The 20,268-nt window shown below is 41.1% G+C and overlaps 2 protein-coding genes across 12 annotated transcripts in view; one reads left to right on the top strand and one right to left on the bottom strand.

Annotated features, from left to right (window-relative positions):
* The window catches only part of RALGAPA1 (Ral GTPase activating protein catalytic subunit alpha 1), a 185,924-nt gene extending 170,382 nt beyond the window's left edge, over positions 1 to 15,542 (top strand). For 7 of the 11 annotated variants that reach the window (XM_060175429.1, XM_060175431.1, XM_060175428.1 and 4 more), the window contains 2 exons: positions 4,428 to 4,552; positions 14,249 to 15,542. In XM_060175429.1, coding sequence (XP_060031412.1) covers positions 4,428 to 4,552; positions 14,249 to 14,397 — 274 coding nt within the window. In that variant the 3' untranslated portion in view covers positions 14,398 to 15,542. Of the gene's footprint in view, positions 1 to 4,427; positions 4,553 to 5,116; positions 5,148 to 14,248 lie in introns of all 11 variants that reach the window. The other 4 variants (XM_060175432.1, XM_060175430.1, XM_007530243.2 and 1 more) reach the window with 1 other exon arrangement.
* Positions 15,543 to 16,399: 857 nt separating this feature from the next.
* Positions 16,400 to 19,260, bottom strand: INSM2 (INSM transcriptional repressor 2). Its single transcript, XM_060174179.1, has one exon. The coding sequence runs from the start codon at positions 19,258 to 19,260 to the stop codon at positions 17,578 to 17,580; it is 1,683 nt and encodes a 560-aa protein (XP_060030162.1). The 3' UTR covers positions 16,400 to 17,577.
* Between the last annotated feature and the right edge of the window lie 1,008 nt (positions 19,261 to 20,268).

The raw sequence follows: 20,268 nt of genomic DNA, 5'->3' as shown, positions 1-20,268 counted from the left end.
CTACATATTAGTAAAGATGAACATTTTGTTACTAACTAACCTGTAGTGTCTTCTCATATTGTTTCCTGGTTTTTCTTTTTATATCCATAAGTCAGTTGTCTGTTTCACAAATAATAAGACCAAATAATTCTTGCATGTGAAGACATGTATGTTTAAACAGCATTCAAAATTACCCCCTGGAGACAGCAGCTGTTATTTACAAATATTATTTTGCAGAAATGAAGTCAAAATGAACTATTTTCAGTACAGATGTGGGGGAACTTTTGGCTTACTCTGCTTTTATATCTTTTATCTTCAACATCGTTATTGCAGTCATGGGGGTAGTTGTGTGCTCATTTAACATGTGACACAGAGAATTCATACATCGTTTCCCAGGCTAACATTAAACCCGTTTTTTGACAGCTGTTCTTGACAGAGTACCTTAAATAATTTTATGCAAGTTTAAAGTCAAAAGTAAAAACATTAAAATAAATATTGTGAATATTATTGATGTGCAGATTAGGTTTAAAATACTTCTTTATACCGTAGAAAAGGTTTAGTTCCCTTTATGATTGTTTTTGTGTAGTAATATTCCTTCTTCACTTTTTCTGCAGAGAGTAGGAGGGCAGGAGGATTAGTGGATAATCATATTGCTGTGACTGCAGCACCTGTGTGTGATTTCTGTTGCTCGACTAGTTCTGTAAGAAAGATTCTTACCAGTTAAAAGTCTCCTCCATCAACTGTTTATTATTTTTATTACTAGCTAATTTTGGCTTAGTTTGTTTTAGATATACAATGAAAGCCTTTTTTATTTTAAATTTATTTACTTATTTCCTTTTGTTGCCCTTTTTTATTGTAGTTATTGTTGTCGAATAGGACAGAGAGAAATGGAGAGAGGAGGGGAAGACAGAGGGAAGAGAGAAAGACAGACACCTGCAGACCTGCTTCACCGCCTGTGAAGTGACTCCCCTGCAGCTGGGGAGCCGGGGGCTCCAACCGGGGTTTCTTATGCCGGTCCTTGCGCTTTGCGCCACGTGTGCTTAACCCGCTATGCTACCGCCCGACTCCTTAATAAAAGCCTTCTTATTTCAACTCGAACTTGTACTTTAAATTTTGTTCTGAATTTTTGTTTACTTTTACCTTTTTATTATTTCACTTATTTCAGATATCTAATTCCCATGCCAGTGACCAACATTAACTCCTAGTAGGACTACATAGCTTGAGCCATCTTGATCTTACCATCACGTTTACATGTGCCACTCAATTTATAGGCACTAATAACTCTTCCCTAGAGAAGTGCCATCTTAAGGACTAAATGTCTGACTAATTATAAAGAAATAAAGGAATGAACTGTTTTGGATTATGGTTACCACTGCAGATGCTGACAGCACTGTTTGAAACGTAATGATCTTCTCAATCACAGAGGGAAAAAAAGAGTGTTCTTTGTGGACTTATAGTTGTGATTTAAATTTAGAATTTATCATATCTCCTTGATAGAATTTTCTTTTTGAAGTGAAAAATGGGAAGCTATTTAAGAACTATAGATTGGATTGGTTATTGTGTTGTTGATTATTTGACTATACTAAACTTGGAAAATCATAAAGAATATATAACTTTTTTGCCTGAGACAATAGACTTGTAAACTATTTTTTGTTGAAAAAAAAAAGAATACTTAATTTTTAGTGGATTCATTACCTTAGGTTATAATTATGTACTAAGCTAACATTTTTTTATGAAGGTAACCGCCTCCCCCCCACACACATGCAAACGAAGGAAACTTCAGATGCTAGCTAGCACTGCAAGGTTGTTTGTTTCATTTAAATTCAACTATTGATTGTTTTATCCCACGCTGCCACCTAGATTTGAGTTTTTAAAATTTGTTTTGGAAAGCATCATTTTGAATAATGAAAATATTTTTGTAATTTTACAAAATACATTGTATGTTTTTTAAAATGAATATACATGTCTGGATAATTTTCATTTTGTATGTAGGTGTATGGTAGGGTTTCTTCAGTGTTTTATAAATCAGTAAAGTGAACTAAAATTAAACTCAAATATGTGTTACCTAGATACTCCTTGTTTGCTTTAATAAATTTTACTATATTGGAAATATTCTCCCTGCCTTAGAAATATTAACATTTTCTTTCTGCCTAAATTTTGTGTAAGCTCTAAATATAATAAGATATAGTAAAATATTTCATTTATAGGCCCTCTGAAAGTAGAGCATTTTAAAAGCAGGTAGGTGTCTCCACCCTACTTTTTCATGAAGCATTTTACCCATTCAGGCAGACTTTTAAAACAGCTTGTTTTGATAGCAGACTGTTCTCCTGTGGGCCTTCAGCCTTTGCTTCCTGGCAGCACCTTTGGTGCGAAAAGAGAGTGATCAATTGGGAGACTATCAGTGCCAGCATGCATAGAGTGATAAGTTAACACACCACTGGGAATTTCTAGGGCCCACCAAGATACTTCACTTCTAATGTGCTAACAAGCTCATTTTTCTACCTCTTGCCTCTTCAGTTATTTTTTTTTCTCAGAAGAGCTTAGAAGTTGAGTGCATCAGGCATAATGAAAAGCTCTGTAGGAGGGAGAAGCAATAACCCCATTTTTCCCTTTTCAGCCAAATAGAAAATTAGTTTCTGGTAATACACAAAGGCCAGTATTTTTTGTACAAGGGGCACTGCTGTGAATCAAAGGACTCTATTAACTGCAGAAAATTCGGCAGCTGTGAATCTCCCCCAATGAAAAAAGTAGTCTCCAACAAGTTGTGAGATATGTGGTATTATTTAGATTGAACCATCAGTTTCATCCTCTTCGGTTTATAACTATATACCTCTTTTTTAAAAAGTGTGCTGTATTTCCTATGTTAACGCTCAAAAATGTTTATTATCCTTCCATAAAATCTTTACAACTGATTATTTTAATACAGTATCTTAGCTGTTGCTACCATTTCAAAGAAATTCTTCAGAAGTTCAAACAGTGTACAGAACTGAAAATAATGGATTGCAAGGAATTGGAATTTGGGTAATTTTAACATTTGATGCATAAAAACATATCTTAATGTAAGAAGAGAGTGCTAAAGTCACCTAGAGGGCAAAATACATAAAAAATCAAGTATCAGATGAAAGATAGTCTTAGCCTTTAACCTTGAAACTTCTTTCCTCTTTAGTCAATAACCCTTTGTGAATGTTAATTGGTTGTGGTATCTGTCACTTAATAATCATCTTGAATTTCCTCAAAATTTCTTGTCCTTAGTTGTAGACTAGTTCTATAATACCTAAAATTTATACCTATAATTGAATTTCAGTCTTTTTAAAAAGAACAGAAATTTCAAAAAAAATGAGTTTTGGGGGGAAATCAGTAAAGAAATAGGAACCAGTAGGCCAATCCACATTATTCTGTATGCGTACTTAAGTGTATTATGTAAAGCCTGTCAACATAGCACGCTGAGTACAGCAGGAAAACTTTCAAAAGTTGTAGAAGAAAGGTTAACTGATTTCTCAGTTCAGGAACTGTACGACATGAAGTCAGCATGTGAGTTTTTCCTGATAATTGTATGTTGCTGCCTGCTGCTCTACATTTTGACAGCCATTTCCATAGTTGCTTTCGTGAACAACAGAAATATTCTCTCTCTTTCTCGCCCTCTCTGTGCTAACAGCACAATCAGCCCTGCTGAAACAGGAAGCCTGGAGTGGGTTGTTCAAAAGCAACAACACTTGAAGGTACTGGTTGCTTGTCAATAATATCAGGGAAGAAAATGTGGTGAAAGGGAAGTACAGTATTTTTCAGTCAGTGTCAGTGCCCTGTTGATGCTTTGTTAGACAGCATTTAGGAGCCCTGTAGACTCTTTGCAAATACTCCTGCTTGTTTCAGTGTTATAATTGACTAGGTATCTTTTTTTCCTGATATACAGATTCAACTATGTATTTATCTTAACTGCGTGAAGTTATTCGAGGATTACAGCAATAGTAGTCTTCTATTCAAAATGAGAACAATTGTTGGGGGGAAATGCAGAGATGTGAGGGAAAAAAGATATGCAGGAATTTTTCATAATCTTTACAAATATAGAATTTCAGACATGGTATTTTAAGCAATATTATTTTGGCTTTTCAGAACAAATCTACAGATCTATCCAACTGATAAGATGAGCCTAGGTTGACTGGGTAGCAGTTGAGTCCTTTCTCAAGTAAACTACTCCTTTCTTTTAGCAGTTGAGAAGCATAATAATTTTCCAATAAACGTCAGTTATAATGATTTCCTTAAGAGCAAACCTACATTAAAAACCATTTTCATTCTTTAAGGTGCCATACTTTTTATGGTGTATATGTTAGTGAAAATTTATATTTATTAAAAACTAATAACTTAGCAATCATAGTACTCTTTTCTGATGAGATCTAGTCTTACTTCATTGTAAGCTTCATTTAAGTTTATCCTTAACGGAAGGAAACCAGCTATGAGGAGAGGGCACGATACCTGCAGACAATTGTCCAGCACCATTTAGAACCAACGACATTTGAAGATTTTGCAGCACAGGTGTTTTCTCCAGCTCCCTACCATCATTTACCATCTGATGCAGGTAAGATTAATAGCTAGAACCCGTTACTTGCCGCTATTGGAACTTGAAATGCAATACCCTTTTGTTCTAAAGATTCTTTATAATGATGGAAAACTTACTTGAATGAAGTCTATTCACGGAAATGCAAACATTTTTTATTACCTCATTTTATTTGATTTATACTTTACCTAAATATATTTTCTATAAAAGTATATGCACCACAAATTATCTGGTCTACTGGGTGGTGACTGTTGTGTTTCATGGAATCATTACTAAGGTGTCATCTGCAAAAGAAGAGTTAGCATTCCCTGTCCTACAGCTTTAGAGGATCAAAATTTAATAGCCAAGAATATTACCTTTATCATATACTTATGCAAATGAGGCTGAACTAAGTGGTCTAGAGTCAGAAGTACTTAGTACAGTAAGTTATTTCATAATGTTTGAACATTTTAAGAGGGTAATGCATTTTAACTATTAACTAATTTTGGAGAAATCAGCAAGTAAATAAATGACTCATGGCCTTCCTATTCTGTACTACTTTGCACTCCTTATGATTGTTTCATTTATTTTATTTTCCCTCTTTAGATCATTAAGTATCAGTTCTGTTTATCTGAAGGTAAGACAAAGTGTCAACCAAAACACCCTTTGTTCTTCCCCTATTTTCTTTTTTAAAAATTAGAAAACACTAAGTTTGTAACTTAAACAAGAAGCAAACTTAACACTGGTTCATACTAAACATTTCAAAAGTTGTCACTAAATTATATTTACTAACTGAGGTCTGCATGAAACACTAACACTTGTTCTGGGATAAAAATAACTAATAATAGAACCCTTGGCTGAAATTAATTAATTACACTTTGTTGTGTGGACTTTTTTTTTCTTTTTTCTCAGCATGAAAAAGTAATATTACTGAACCGAAATGGTGTGTCTTTGTATTTTGTGATGTGTTGCATTGGTATTAGATATCTTGGCTCATCAAATGATCATTCTGTTGTGTGCCTAGAACTGTACAAGGCACCTGAAATACAAAGATGACTATTGTAATAGTGTTCAAGGAAAGGAAAAGAAATATAATATACTTGAAGTCTATCACAGTAAGGCTTCAAATACTTAATATGTTTTATAAATTTTCTTTATATTTAAGTTTTAAAAAATACTCTTTTCCTAAGCTAATTTATTTGAGAAAGTATTGCAATATTCAATGGAAGATTAGTTGATGGAATCAAAGATTCTATTCGAGTCACCATTTAATTGACCATTACAAAAATAATTTTATCCAGAAGACTTCAAAACCATTCAGTGACTATAAAAGACCGAGCAAAGAGAAAATTAGACTAAGTTGAATCTTTTGAGAGAGATTAAAAAGTCTAGGATCCATTTCAATGGGCTGAAATTATTTAAAATCAGTTTGGCAGTAAGAAAGATGGCAAAAAATATGGAAAATAAATTAATGAACAACAAAATAAGAACTTAATGAACACTATTAAATATAAGTGGAAAAATAGAGGGTACCCGACAATATCAACTGCACTACTGAAATAGATTTAATAACATTTACGTGCCATATAATTGAACCACAGATTGTACAGTTGTGCTATATTGATGACAGAACCACATTCAGACTAGCTTTCCCCTTTAAATTAAAAAAAAAATTATTATCTTTATTTATTGGATAGAGATAGTCAGAAATGGAGAGGGGAGAGATAGAGAGACACCTGCAGTCCTGCTTCACCACTCGTGAAGCTTTCCCCCTGCAGGTGGGGTTCGAGGGCTCGAACTAGGGTCCTGGGCACTGTAATATGTGCGCTCAACCAGGTGCGCCACCACCTGGCCCCTGCCCCTTAAATTGATAAAGCTTGTATTTCACATTGCACTCTTTACCAACTGGGGGTCCTATATATATATTCCTCCCTTTTGTCCTCATTTACATATTATCCTGGACATTTAGCCAGATTGTTATAGAAAGAAGTATTTTTACTTTCTGAGACATTAAGTAAATGTTTTATATCTATCACATTAAAACTTTGACTTCATTTTAAAATGTATGTTACTGTCTTTTTTTATTCTTATTTAATGTAAAACTTCTGTTATGACTAAAGAGTGATGAAAATGTGGACTTAATATAAGCCTTTTAAGTTTTTTTTTAAATTGCCTTTTCTTTTAGGAAACATTAGCAATGAGCAGCCTGATTTGAGTGCTTTTATCTGTAAAAAAACTTCTTCCAATATTGCCAAGTATGATTTATATGTTTTCATAGACTTTAATAGTTATAAAGTATATTTTTATCAAAACAGTTTTCAGTTCAGCACAGTAAAATTAAATGTTTACTTCCACCAAATCAAAAACACTTGAGTATTTGAAGAATTATTTCCTCACCACCGCAAATTTCAAGTTTAGTTATAAACTACCTTGTATACACTTATCTTTAAAGTTGTAAGTAAAGGGGGAGAGAGAAGATATGGGATAAACCACATAACAGCAAGATGGACATGAGTTGTATTTGCAAAAAAAAAAAAAAGATTTAATAGTGTGACTTTTTAAATTTTCTTTCATTTTTATTAGCTAGGATAAAGAGAAGTTGAGAGAGGAATGGGAAACAGAGGGAGAGAGGGAGACACTTGCAGACCTGCTTCACTGCATGAGAAGCTCCCCCTACAGGTGAGGAGCCAGGGAGTTGAATCCAGGTTCTCGCACATGGAAACATCTGTTGGACCAGGTGTACTGCCACCCAGCTCCCTCATTTATCTTTTTAACATAGGGATCAAATTTAAGGAAATATATTCATTGAGAATCAATTTTAGATAACATATGCATACCTCATACAAATAAAAGACCTTATTAATAAGGCTGCAATAATTTGAAATTAAATGATAGAGAATTGCAGTATATGAGGAATAATATCTGTTCTTTCTAACCAGTCCTATAACCTAATTAAGTGGAATATTCTGGGAAATTACTATTTTTTAGGTTTTTTAGTTACAAATTTCCAGTAAGATACCTTCTGTGATGACACTGAAACGACTAAAAGGAGAATTTTAGGTAACTTTAGCTTAGATACAAAAAACACATTTGATGTATCAGAGTTGATCCACAAATTTCATAACTGTATTTTCTCAGAATGGACTCTGTGGCAGTAGACTAATACTTAAGGGAAATTATTTTTATCCCTAAGGTTATTGAGGGAAATATCATGATGTCACACTTTGTTGAGCTTCCATAATCATGTTAAAATATTATTAGATTTTTCTTGCCCTTTTTTTTTTCCATAAAAAGTTACAGGAAAAATGTCTCTTTATCTTTGTCAGGCATGTGTGTGGGAAATATCAAAAGTTGTAAGTGGCTTTTTTTAAAAAAAAAAAAAAAACTTCTCTTGTATTTGAAACACCTCTGACTCTAAAATGAAATTGCCCCATGTCTTGGCCAAGTTATAACGCAAGTTCAGAATCTAGATATTTACACTAACTTTTGAAATCAGGTCTTTTTAAATTAAAAACTCCTAGAGTGCTGACAATAAATAGGAGCCTGAATTACTAAAAGTAACCATTAAATATTCTCTCCTGTTCAATATTAAAAGCACGCCCGGAGCTTTTCCCGTACTAAGTCTCTTTTACTATCGTTAGCTCTAGTTTGTCTTTTGAGCGGTAGATGTAGAATGACTTCTAATGCTTTGTTGTCTTAATGGAACTATACCTCCCTTTGTGTTTTTTTCTTGACAAATTAAGAAAGTCTGAAGCTTTAAAAATCAAAGAATTGGGGGGTCGGGCGGTGGCACAGTGGGTTAAGCACCTGTGGCGCTAAGCGCAAGGACCGGCCTAAGGATCCCGGTTCGAGCCCCTGGCTCCCCACCTGCAGGGGAGTCGCTTCACAGGCGGTGAAGCAGGTCAGCAGGTGTCTGTCTTTCTCTCCCCCTCTTTGTCTTCCCCTCCTCTCTCCATTTCTCTCTGTCCTATCCAACAATGAACAACATTAACAATGGCAATAATGATAACCACAACAAGGCTATAACAACAAGGGCAACAAAAGGGGGAAAAAATGGCCTCCAGGAGTGGTGGATTCATGGTGCAGGCACCGAGCCCAGCAATAACCTTGGAGGAAAAAAAAAAAAAATCAAAGAATTGATTGGTGTTTGTGTCTCTACACACACATATATTACAAAAATACATTAATGTACACTTGTTTATATATACCATTTTGTTTATTATGTTTAGAAAATGTATAGGCTATTTAAATACATGAAAAATAGCAATGTGTCAAGTAATTCTGTGCCTTCAAAATAAGAAATTATCTAGATCAAGTGATTATGAAGATTTAGATGTTAGCTTCCTTTATTTTAATCTCAGTTTTGTTATTATTCCATAAAATCTGCATTGCCACAGGTGGATGGGATAGCATTATGACAGTCAAATCTATTTCTGAATCACTGAATGGGATGAACCATTAACATTTAGCCTCGGCTTAGTGTTCTTCTGTAAAAGTTATTTTAAAGTGGCCTCCCTTTCCCAGGCTTTAGGATGATTTGAAAAAGCAGAAGGGCTAGCTGAGGCCTAGCCCAGTGTATAGAGTGCATGCCTTAGCTTGCAGAAAGCACTGTCTCCTACCACGGCACCACATGGGAGCAGTGTAGGCAGTACGAAAGGGAACTCCATGGATGGTGGCGTGGTACTTTGTATCTCTGCATCTCCTTTCCCTTCCTCTACATTTAGCTCCCCCTCCTTTTTTTTTCCCCCCTTTGATAGAGGGTGAGAAACAGGGATAGAGAAGAGAAAGATGCTGATAGCACTACTCCATTGCTTGTGCAGTTTCCCCTTGCAAATGGAGACTGGGGGCTTTCTTTGCACATGGTAATGTGTGTGATTTTACCAGGTGTGCCATTACCTGGCCTCTCTATATATATATTTTTAATTTCAAGGGGAAAATGTATCTGGGGGGCCAGGTGGTAGCACACATGGTTGAACGCACATACTACCATGTGCAAGGCCCCGGGTTTGAGCCCACCCCCCACCCCACACTCTATAGGGGAGAGCTTCACAAGTGATGAAGCAGGTCTGCAGTTTTCTCTTTCTCCCCCTCCCTTTTCTATTTCTGTTCCATCAAATAAAATAGAAAGGAAAAAAGAAAAAACATTGCTGCTGGGAGCGGTGGATTCATAGTGCCAGCACTAAGCCCCAGAAATAACCCTGATGGCAAAACCAAAACATCTGAGGGGCCAGGAGATAGCTCACCTAGTTAAGCTGGTGCCTTACCATGTGTGAGGTCCCAGGCTGAATCCTGGGTACCATACAGGAACGTCACAGCGCAAGCAGACGCTCCATAAGTGAACTTGGTGCTAAGATGTCTCTCCCTATATTTCTCTCTCTCTCTCTCTCTCTCTCTGAAATAAACAGAATGAAAAAGGTCATCCTGAAAATAGTAAAATCCATTCATGTTAGGTCCTAGTACCACACACAAAAAAAGTCTGAAGGTATTTCACCTCTTTAGAAAGATATATGTATAATTTATAAGTGTCAGTGGAAAAAACAACTTCCTTAAATATGTTACATAGTTATAAATTTGTTTACTCCTTTTAAAAATGAATTATATTACGAAATTAAACTATATCGTCAAATGTTTCTTTTTTCAGTATTTTGAACTTGAAAATATGACCTATGTTCTGAACTAAAGACAAAAAATGTCAGTTTCAAATAAGTACATTAACTTTTGTGACAATAATTATTAAGTTAAATGCCCAACAGAACTTTCATTCAGATGTAAATTTTAAATTTACTTGGTAAGAGAACTGTAGTATATGTGGTACAGGGGATTGAACTCATGACCTTATGAATGCAGGTCTTGTGCTCTACCTGCTGTACTATATCTCTGTCCACCAGATTTAAATTTTCAATAATAAAAATAGTTAGTAGAGGGGGAGGTAGCATATTGGTTATACAGAAAGACTCTCATGCCTGATGCTCTGAGGTCCCAGGTCCAGTCACTGCACTACCATAAACCAGAGCTGAGCAGTACTCTGGTAAAAAAATAATAAATAATAAATAAATAATAAAGTAATAGAGGATTTACTTGTTAAGCTAAGAACTGTACATGCATTTTCTCATTTAATTTTCTTGGCAGTTCTGTGAGGCTTTCTGTTTATTAATTTGTTTGTTTGTTTAAAGAAAAGCTTATGTAGAGCCACTTGGAAGAGCCTGGACCTGTTGACTTTAGTGTCCATATCTTGAATGTTTCTAGCCATTGGGAAAAAAATCGTTTTAAAATACTTTTTATTGCCACTAGAGTTAGCACTGGGACTTGGTGCCAGCACTTTTAAGATTGCCATATGAGAAGCATGAGCTCTGGCATCAGAATGACCTGAAATTAAGCCTTAGCTTTGTCATCCAAAGTGGTCTATTCTAGACCCAGTTTCCCCAGTTGTAAAAAGGTAAACTTTGATGACTCTAGACTGGTATGTTTGTTGTTGGTCTGTAATAGTAGTAGTTATTGATACTTTTAAGTGAAACCAGTCATTTATCTGTACTTCTATACTGTTTCATCTATTTTTTTTAACTTTATGTATTTTACTTGATAATAAAACAGAGAAATTGAGAGGGAGTGGGAGGTAGAGAGTGGGAGAGAGCCAGGCACCTGCAACACTTTTTCACTGCTTGTGAAGTGTTCCCCTGCTGGTGGGGACCAGGAGATTGAACCTGGGTCTTTGTGTACAGTAATACATATTATATATGGGACAGAGTTTTACATAACACAGAGAAATTAGAGCACTACTCTAACACATGTGGCACTAGAGATCAAACCTTGAACCCCCAGGCATGTAAGTTCAGTGCTCTACCAGTTGAGCTATTTCCCCAACCACTCAGCCCATGCACTTTTTAACATAGTGCATTACCTTTGTTCAGTATGCATTGAAATTAATTTCAGAGTCACAGTATTATTTATTTATTTATTTTTTTTATTTTGACCTGGGCAACACTTAGCTCTATTAGTGGTGCTGATATTTGAACCTGAGCCCTCTTGCTAGCAAATACTGTGTGCCAGGGCTATGCTATTATCCTGGTCCCCCAAATCACAGTATTTTAAAATAAATATTGTATTTCTTTATTTTTTGGATAGAGACATAAAGAAACTAAGATGGAAGGGGGAGATAGGGAAGGAGAGAGATACCTGCAACACTGTTGCATCGCTCATGAGACTTCCCCTAGTGCGGTAGGAACGAGGGACTTGAACCCAGATCCTTGCACATAGTAACGTGTGCTCAACCAAGTCTGCCAACACCTGGCCCGTCAATTCACACTGTTTTTAAAGATTATAGTTAACCCAGTTACTTTTGCAGTTTTATAGTGTCTATACTCATCAGCAAGCAAAACCAAGAAAATGGGAAATATTTGCTATTACTGAGTCGTCAGAAAAGTCATGATGCGCCATGACTTTTCCAACAACCTAGTAGAATGTTTCAAAGAAAAATAGATCAACACCTTTATAGAGTTTGGTTATGTTGAATACACAGCACAAACATCACCTGGTGAAATATGTGTAGGGGTGCTGATTAGCTATAGACACTAGTAGATACTAAGAAGCCTGATTTGACTCTCAGTTGACTGGAAAGGAGAAGGATGGGAGTATTCTGAAGTAACTTTTCATTTGATCTGGCATACTTGAAAGCAGTGTTCTCCGGTGATGATGATGGAAATGTCCTGTATCTTCAATGTCTAGAATGTTGCCACTAACCATGTGTGGTTTCTGAACACATGAGATATGACTAATGTGTCAATGCAGCAAATCTCACTGTGGGTTTTGGCTGTCATGTCGGACAGTATAGCTCTAGATTTTTCTACTAAGTGATGAGTATAACATGCTGCTAGTTACAGTGTTTGAAAAGGTAGATAACTTAATAGAATCTCTCATAGACTTTTTTCTCCTTTCCTTTTTTCCTATTTGAACTTTTTTTGTTAGTTGGTAAGTATGACATTTGAATCTACAAAGCATTGTCTATTGTGAAGCATCATCATTCTGGCACACTGCATGCCCAGTTGTATTTCATAATAGAGACCTGATTCCTCTCTGCTCTTCAGTTAACACCTGTAAAATTCTGCACTGCATCTCTCATATCTGTTATCTGTCTTCTCTTTTGTTTTTTCACTTCTGCTCGCTACTCCATTTCTTCATTCACAACAAAGTGATAGTTCTCTTCCTCCCAAAACCTCCACTAGAAAGCATTGGCCATCTCAAGGTAAATAGCCATGGCCGGGAATCGCAGTGCATTACCAGAAAGCATGAGCTACTGCTCTTCACCTTCCTTCTGCCATCCATCTGCAGAGCTTTCCTTAAATGGGCCATGGATTCATATTCTCCTCTAGGTTTTCCAGTATGGGGCCAGTTTGAACCAATTCTGATCTTCAGGAAGAGTAAAGGTGAACAGAAATATATTTCCTTCTCCTTATATTTTGAAGGCCAATTTCATGTCAATCAGAAAAGAAAGAATGTTGGAGAAATTAGTTTGAAAAGTCAAGCAGTTGACCAGCATTGTGAACAGTAATAAAATATTTTTCTTTGACAATGTTTATGCGTTCTTAAGTATAAATAGAACATCTGGCCATAAAAACACTTTGAAGTGTTCTGTAGAGATTCATTTTTAATTTGTAAGCCATCTCAACTGCATCTATACTTATTAAATAGTTTTGTCTCATTACAAATAGTCATCAATTCAAGCACAAATGTTTCACTTTATAGAAGTGGAAGCAAAAGTATTTCATTAAATTACTGCTGCATTGACGTAACAAGTAGGCCAAAAGTCACTGTACAGAGAAAGGAAATGTCTGAGTTTAAACTTGCATCCTGTGTGATGTATCTGTAACACACATGGAGAAAATTATCGTGTTCCTAAGACATATCAAATCTGGATTAATGTGCTTTTTTATATGTGCAGAATTTAGCATTCTGTTATGCTTACAGATTTTAATGTAGTTTCTTATTACTATAGAGGATTTATAATTCACAGAAATATAGAGGTAAAAATTATTGACACTTTTTTAAATTCTCAAAATTTTACACCTACTAATTATACTAGTTTCCTGTTTGTGATGCCTAATAGTGAAACAGCAACATTTAAGAAAAACAAAACATATTGCTTATCTCTTCTAAATTGGGACCTTTGTGGGGATTAGTTAATGTGTTTTGACTGACTTCCAGATGAGAATTCTTGTCCTCCTTTTCCCAGGAATTTATCTTGATCTTTCTTTAAAAAGCATAAATACTTTGCATGTGTAAGGGTCTTGCATTGCTAAATCTTTTTTTTTTTTTTTGAACCATATGGATGCTATTATCTTCATATTTGAGCAATGAAGGCCCTTTACTTAGTTGTGCCCTGTACCTTAGTGGTAGGAATTGATCCTTCTCACCTGCTTCTTAAGTCGTACCCTGCATGCTAATGGTTATGGCCCAAAGATTTTGCTTCCCATTGCTTTTCTGGGAGCTCTCTGCCTGATTCTGGCTCATCATTCTAGAAATGATGATTTTGGCACTTTCTTGTTCATGTAATCACAGGAGCCAAGAGGTCACGGAGTTTTAAATAAAATAGGATGTTGTAACTAGCAAGTTTTGGGCTTACTCCTTCCTCTCAAAAGACCTCATTAAGGCCTGGAATCTACGCTACCGACCAGTAGCAGTAGGTTGTTTCTTCTGGGATGTGAGGCCAGAGGCCTTTACTAATGCTCTTGATGTTCCCCACAGGCTCCTACCCAGAGATTCTACCCAGTGAAACTCCCACAGCAACGCAGGTAGATGGGGCTGACCTGGCCTCTCCAATGTCTCCTCGAACTAGCAAAAGCCGAATGTCCATGAAGCTGCGTCGTTCCTCTGGCTCAGCCAATAAATCCTAAGGAGACAAGCAGCCCAGCAGTGACCAGCAGTGGCCACCTTAGCATGAACATAGTGTTAACCCTTTCAGGCTTGCATGTTCTTTCCTGAACATTTACTTTAGAAAACACTGGACTTAAATAATTTATAACTTCCAATTTTAGATTTGGGTTGCTTATTCAGTTGGATTTTTGTTCCCTCCACACTCTTAAGCTGCCATGTTATGGGGGAGGGGTGGAATTTTATTCTACACCCTTTACTTTCCTAGAAATTATGTCTTAAGTTTTACTTTTAATTTCATGATTAACTTTGAGCCAAAACATAATTGGACAAATAGTCTCATTTTATTTATTGTACCCTACTGTAGTTTCATGAGTCAGCAGATATATAATTTCTTACAAATGTAAATTTTTTAATGTAAGCATTTGTAAAGTTACAACAAAAGTTGCAAAGCTGTTAATACAAAGAATATGTATGGTCTATTTATGTTACAAATTAAAGAAAAATAAATTATCTTTCAGCATTTCAAATTCCAACTCAAATTAACTTTTTCTTCCCAAAGTGACATATCTTAGTTAAGCAGGGGATGGCATGACATACCTAATAACCAGAAAAATCATTGTGCTGAACTTTGTTTAGCTACCAGTTTTTTTTCTAGTGTTTTGCTTTTTAAGTGCTATCACTGTTTAAATGCCATTTACAGTTTAAGATTGTGGCCCACTATGATTGGCTGCTCGATCCTGGTGTATCTGTGTTCTCTGTAAAATACCACAAAGGAAAAAATGGGTGGAGGGAGGGAGGGAGGTTTTCTGATACACTGTGTTACTTAAATTATGTGTATTATGAAAGCAAAAGGGAACATGACCCAGGAGTCTAAATCGGATCTAATATGGTTAATATTGAACTTTCAGGTGCAGGTTGGTAAACATTCCATCCTCCAGAAGTATTTTCCTATAGTAGATAAGCTGCTCAGATTTTACTCACATTTTGTTTTGAATGGGCATCTCCTAAGGAAATGTAGCATGACATTGGTACTAACTGCATGTGTAAATACATTATACCAGCAAACTATAACATATAAATTATGTATTCATGTAGTATCTACAAATTTGTAACAGTGGAAAGATAAGGTATTTAATAATACAATAAAATATTCTTATCACTTCAAGAGTTTTGATTAGTGTCTTAAAGTTCATCTATTTTTTTCAGACTTAGTAAGCAGGGCTGCATGACTGATGAAATATAAAGCATAAATCTACATCGTCTTAGGTATGAAAAAAAGAATTTGAAATACCTTTTCAAGATAACAACTTATTTCCTAGAGATCCTATCTGTCAGTAAAAACAGGATATTTCCCAGCTTGATAATAGCCATCCAGCAACTTCACCCAGTGCTGTTGGTTAAAGTCTTGACTTATCTCCATCTCTTTTGAGTCTTTAAACTCTTCAGTTTCACTGTCTTCTAATATACTTTCAGGAACAAAACTTTACAGTTTCTAAACCTTCCACAAGTTCTACACACTTGAGTTTTTATTTTCTTATTAATAAAATGTGCTATTAAAACTGTAGGGTAAAATTCAAATTCCTATGAAATGTTACACAGAAGATAAATGGATAAGTTTCTGGGAACAAATCGAAGCAGTGTTCCACAATCATGATAAAGAATCACAAAATGGGAAGTCAAAATAGCTGCTTATACATTTCTTAAAGCACTTTCATTTGCTTTTAATGAACATCCAATAGATTGAGTATATGTAACAAAATTGAATGAAAATACCAGATTGATTTAGTTGGGTAGTACAGCTTGGGAGAGAGTGTGTGTGTGTCAGGTAATACTATTCACAGGCTTTTTAAAAATGTATGTTTTCTATTAACTTTGGAGGGGGTGGGAAGAGCATCTTTAGATTTAAGAATGGTTACCTTTTGGGAACTTCATCTCAGCAATCAGATATCAAAGGGAAATTTCCCATTGCATTTCTGCACCACTGCATTCATTTTGCAAAATGTCGTTTCTCCTGCCTTTTAATTCTGTGTAATGGGTCACTAAGATTCTGAAGTAGGATAATGGCTTTCTGGGAGAGAAATGCAGTTTTGGGGAAGAAAACAGGCTGTGTTCAACAAGACAAACACAGAACACAACAGAGTGCCAGCTATGTACATTTATTTGGTGGTAAGCATCTTACAAGTATGGGCTGTCAAGCAATACTAGGCCAGCGTCCCAAACTCTGGCTATTAGAATATGGGTACAGAATGTACACTGAAAGTGATTTACAAAAAAGAAAAGAAAATGCTGAATACTGAATGAATTGGTTCCATATTGGATTTCCATAAAGGTATCCACTCCTTTAAGGTGAACAGGTTCATATATAATACAAAGTCTGAGATTAAAAACAAGCACTCAACAATTTGGTAAAGCCTTATGGAAACAGTCAAACTTTAGAAGCCAAGTCCTATAACAAAATGAAAAAAAAAACCAAAAAACTATTTTTAAGGAGAGTATTAAGTCAGCTGTTCCTGAATACTGCACGCAAAGTAAAAGTGAGAATTTGGGGGGTGTGAACTCCTTTCAGTAAAATAGCATCTTCCCCACCTCCAAACACTAACTCAAGAAAGGACTAGTGATTAAGAAAAGGGTGATGCCCTCCCCACCCCCCACCCCCCCCAAAGCACAGCTATCCTCTTACATTTCCGGTCCACAAAGGTCTTGAATCATTTCACCCCCCTGTAAGTTTGGCACCAGTCACATAACTTTTAATTCACAGAATATACAAATGCAAGATATCTGACCCTATTGAGACAGAAACTACACACGTGCCTGCGATGGCAAGAAAAAACAACCGAACCAAACTCATGTTTACCATTTCTGGTGGCTAGACTCCTCTGCAGACACCGAGACATGCACGCATTCACTGTGACTTTCCATAGGAATTACAGGCCATATAGGATTCGTTCGTCTCCAGAGTTTGAAGGGGAAATCCTATTTTCGTTGGGGGGGGGGGGGTGCGAAGGCTTGAAGCTGACAGTCCTTTACCACAAACGTGTGTAGCACATACATACATACATACCTGCTCTAGAGAAGGGTTTGAACATTTCGCTGCCCGCGCTGCTGGCGGGACACCGAATGCGGGGGCGTCTTAGGAGAGAGAGGGCAGAGACAAGAGAGTGGCTTTGCATGCCGAGACCCCCGCCCAGGCGGCGGGCACATCAGCAGCCGGGCCGCAGCGGCATGTGCAGCAGCAGCACCTGCCGACTCTCCGAGGGGTGGCACTTATTGATGTGCCGAGTCAGCCCCGGGGAGCTGAAGAACGTGGACGGGCAGTGCTTGCACGAGAAGATCTGCTGCGCGCCCCCGTCGGCCGCCACGGCCACGGCCACGGCCGGGCTGGGAGCCTCCGGGGCGGCGCCGGCCAGCGCGGGCAGCAGCAGCTCGTCGCGGACCGCGTGCCACAGCCGGTGCTTGTCCCTGCCGTCCGCCGACGGGAAGCGCGCCCCGCACAGCGGGCAGGCGAAGGCGAGCGGGCCGCCGCGCTCGGGGCCCAGGCCGGGGGGCAGCACGCGGGCCGGGCCCGCCTCGTGGGTGCCCAGGTGCTTGCGCAGATAGGCCTGGCGGCGGAACTTTTTGTGGCAGTACGGGCACACGAAGATGTCCGGCGCCCCCACACCGCTGGCCCCGGGCGCCCGGCGCCCCAGCGGCCCCTCGGGGTAGGGGAGCGGCGGCGGCGGCGGTTCCGGGGGGGCCGACACCTGGAAGCCTCGGCGCGGGGCGCCCCGCGCGAGCGGCTCCGCCCCGGCGCTGTCCCCGGCCTGCGGGTGCTGATCGGCGCCCGGCTCCGCGCGGCTGTTCTCCTTCCCGTCCGCCAGGAGAGACGCTACGGCCCCGGCGCCCAGCGCGGACGCGGGCGGCGGCCGAGCTTTCCCATCGGCGGCGGGGGCGGCCGGGGGCCGCGGCTTGTGCCAGCGGCGGTGGGAGGCGAGGTTGGCGGGGCAGCTGAAGACCTTGTCGCACTCGGGGCAGCGGTACTCGACGCGCACGATGCGGGAGCAGCGGTGCTGCGCCAGCGCGAAGGGGTCGGCGTACTGCTCCTTGCACAGCTGGCAGATGAACTCCCCCAGCGGCGTGCGGCCGCCCCCCGCGCCCCGGGACGGCGCTCCGGGTTCCTCCTCCTTGATCTTCAGTCCCAGCACCGGCGACGTGGTCACCTCGTCGGCGAAACTCAACTTCCTCATGGCCTTCGGTCTCTTGGCCCCGGGCGCCACGGGCCCGGCCGCGCAGCCCGCGGGAGCCTTGTGCCGCCGCTCGCCGCCCGCCGCCCGCTTCGGGCCGTGCAGGGCGTCCGGGTGCAGCGCGGGCTCCGGGAACGGCGCCCGGAGCGGCAGCAGGAACTGCTCCCCCGAGGTCGGCGCAGCCGCCGGCTCCGCCGAGCAGGAGAAGGCGGCCAGGGCGGCGGCGCCCCCGGGGAAGGACTCGGCGGACACGGGCGAGCTGAGGCAGCGCTGCAGGAACGCGCGGCGCAGCTCCGCGCCCGCCGGCCTCGCGGGGCTGGGCCCCGGCCCGGGAGCCTCCCCGCCCTCCGCCCGCCACTCGGCGTCTTCGCGCGCGCCCGCGCCTGGGCTCCCCCCCGCCGCCCCGCGGGGCGACCCAGACAACCCGAGGGCTGCAGCCTCCTCCTCCTCCTCCTCCTCCATCCCCTCTCGGGGCTCCCCTGGGGTCGGGGGCTCCGCCCGCTCGGCAGCGGGCCGGGAGGCGGCGGACACCTCCTCGGGGAAGGGCGGCGCCCCCTGGGGTCCCAGCAGGGAGAAGACCCGCTCCGCCGCCGCCGCCGCCGGGCGCGTTCGGTAGGAGCCGCCCGTCCGTTTAGTCCGCTTCACCAGGAAGCCCCTGGGCATGGTGGAGCCGGAAGCGCTGGGGTGGGGTAGGGGGGACAATGAGAAATGGGGCGCCCGCCGAGCGGGCCCGCGAACACCGCAGCTTTCCGAGCTTCGCCGCGGCGGTCATGCGTCCGCCGCTTTTATAGCTGAGACGTGGGCCGGGGCCGCCCTCGGGCCGGCTCGACCAATCCTGAGTGGCAGCGGGCGTCGGGGGGCGGGGCGTCCGTGAGATCCGGTTCTCGCGGGCCCTCGGGGCGGCCGCCGCGGGGCCCCCACCTGCTCGCGGCCCACGGGGCGGCTGCCCGGGACCCACCGCGCGAAGACCCCACAGGGTAAGTCAGTCCGGAGGCTGAGGACCCTCGGCGCTCCCCGCCTCAGCCGGCTCCCCCGGCCCTGTGCGCGGTGGGCTGGGCGGCGCCGTGCAAAGTCCAGTCCGGAAGAGCCCCGAAGCCGGGGCGGCAGGTGCGGGGGGCGGCGTCCCGGGAGGGTGCGCGCCGGGCGCAGCGGGTTCCCAGCCTACGAGGCCGAGAGGCGGGCGGCACTGGACGGCCGGAGCACGTCCGCCATCGCGTATCGATCGGCGGGTGCCGCGCGGCGGAGATCCTGTGCGGACTCATCTGCGGAGAAGGGCTCCGGGCGGGCGCGGCCGCTGTGCGCGGAGGAGGCGGATTCTCCACTCGCCGCTTCCGCCTGGCTGACCGGCGCGGGCGGCCTCGGCCTCCACCGGTGCCCGTGGCGGGAGGGACGCGGCCGGGGGTCCGCCGGGGAAAGTCCACCTGCGTCGGCGTCCAGGGAGCCCCGGAAGCTACGTGTTCCATAAAATGTCAGAATATACATGTTTGACATGCGAATCTGTCATGTGTGTGTTCATAAGGTGATAATATTTAGTGATATAGTAAGTCAGGGAAATAATGTTTGCCAACAGTACAAATCATAGTGAGATGGCATTTACTAATATACTATCAAGTCCATATGAATTATAGTGAAATACTATTTATTGATGTAATGTCTCAGAAGATATTTAAT

The sequence above is a fragment of the Erinaceus europaeus genome, chromosome 16 (genome assembly GCF_950295315.1).
Source record: "Erinaceus europaeus chromosome 16, mEriEur2.1, whole genome shotgun sequence".
Classification (NCBI taxonomy): Eukaryota; Metazoa; Chordata; class Mammalia; order Eulipotyphla; family Erinaceidae; genus Erinaceus; species Erinaceus europaeus.
This window is presented reverse-complemented; position numbering and strand designations above follow the sequence as displayed.

Bases quoted from the DNA above. Each gene is read 5' to 3' on its own strand.
- INSM2 (XM_060174179.1), bottom strand. From the start codon at position 19,260: ATGCCCAGGGGCTTCCTGGTGAAGCGGACTAAACGGACGGGCGGCTCC.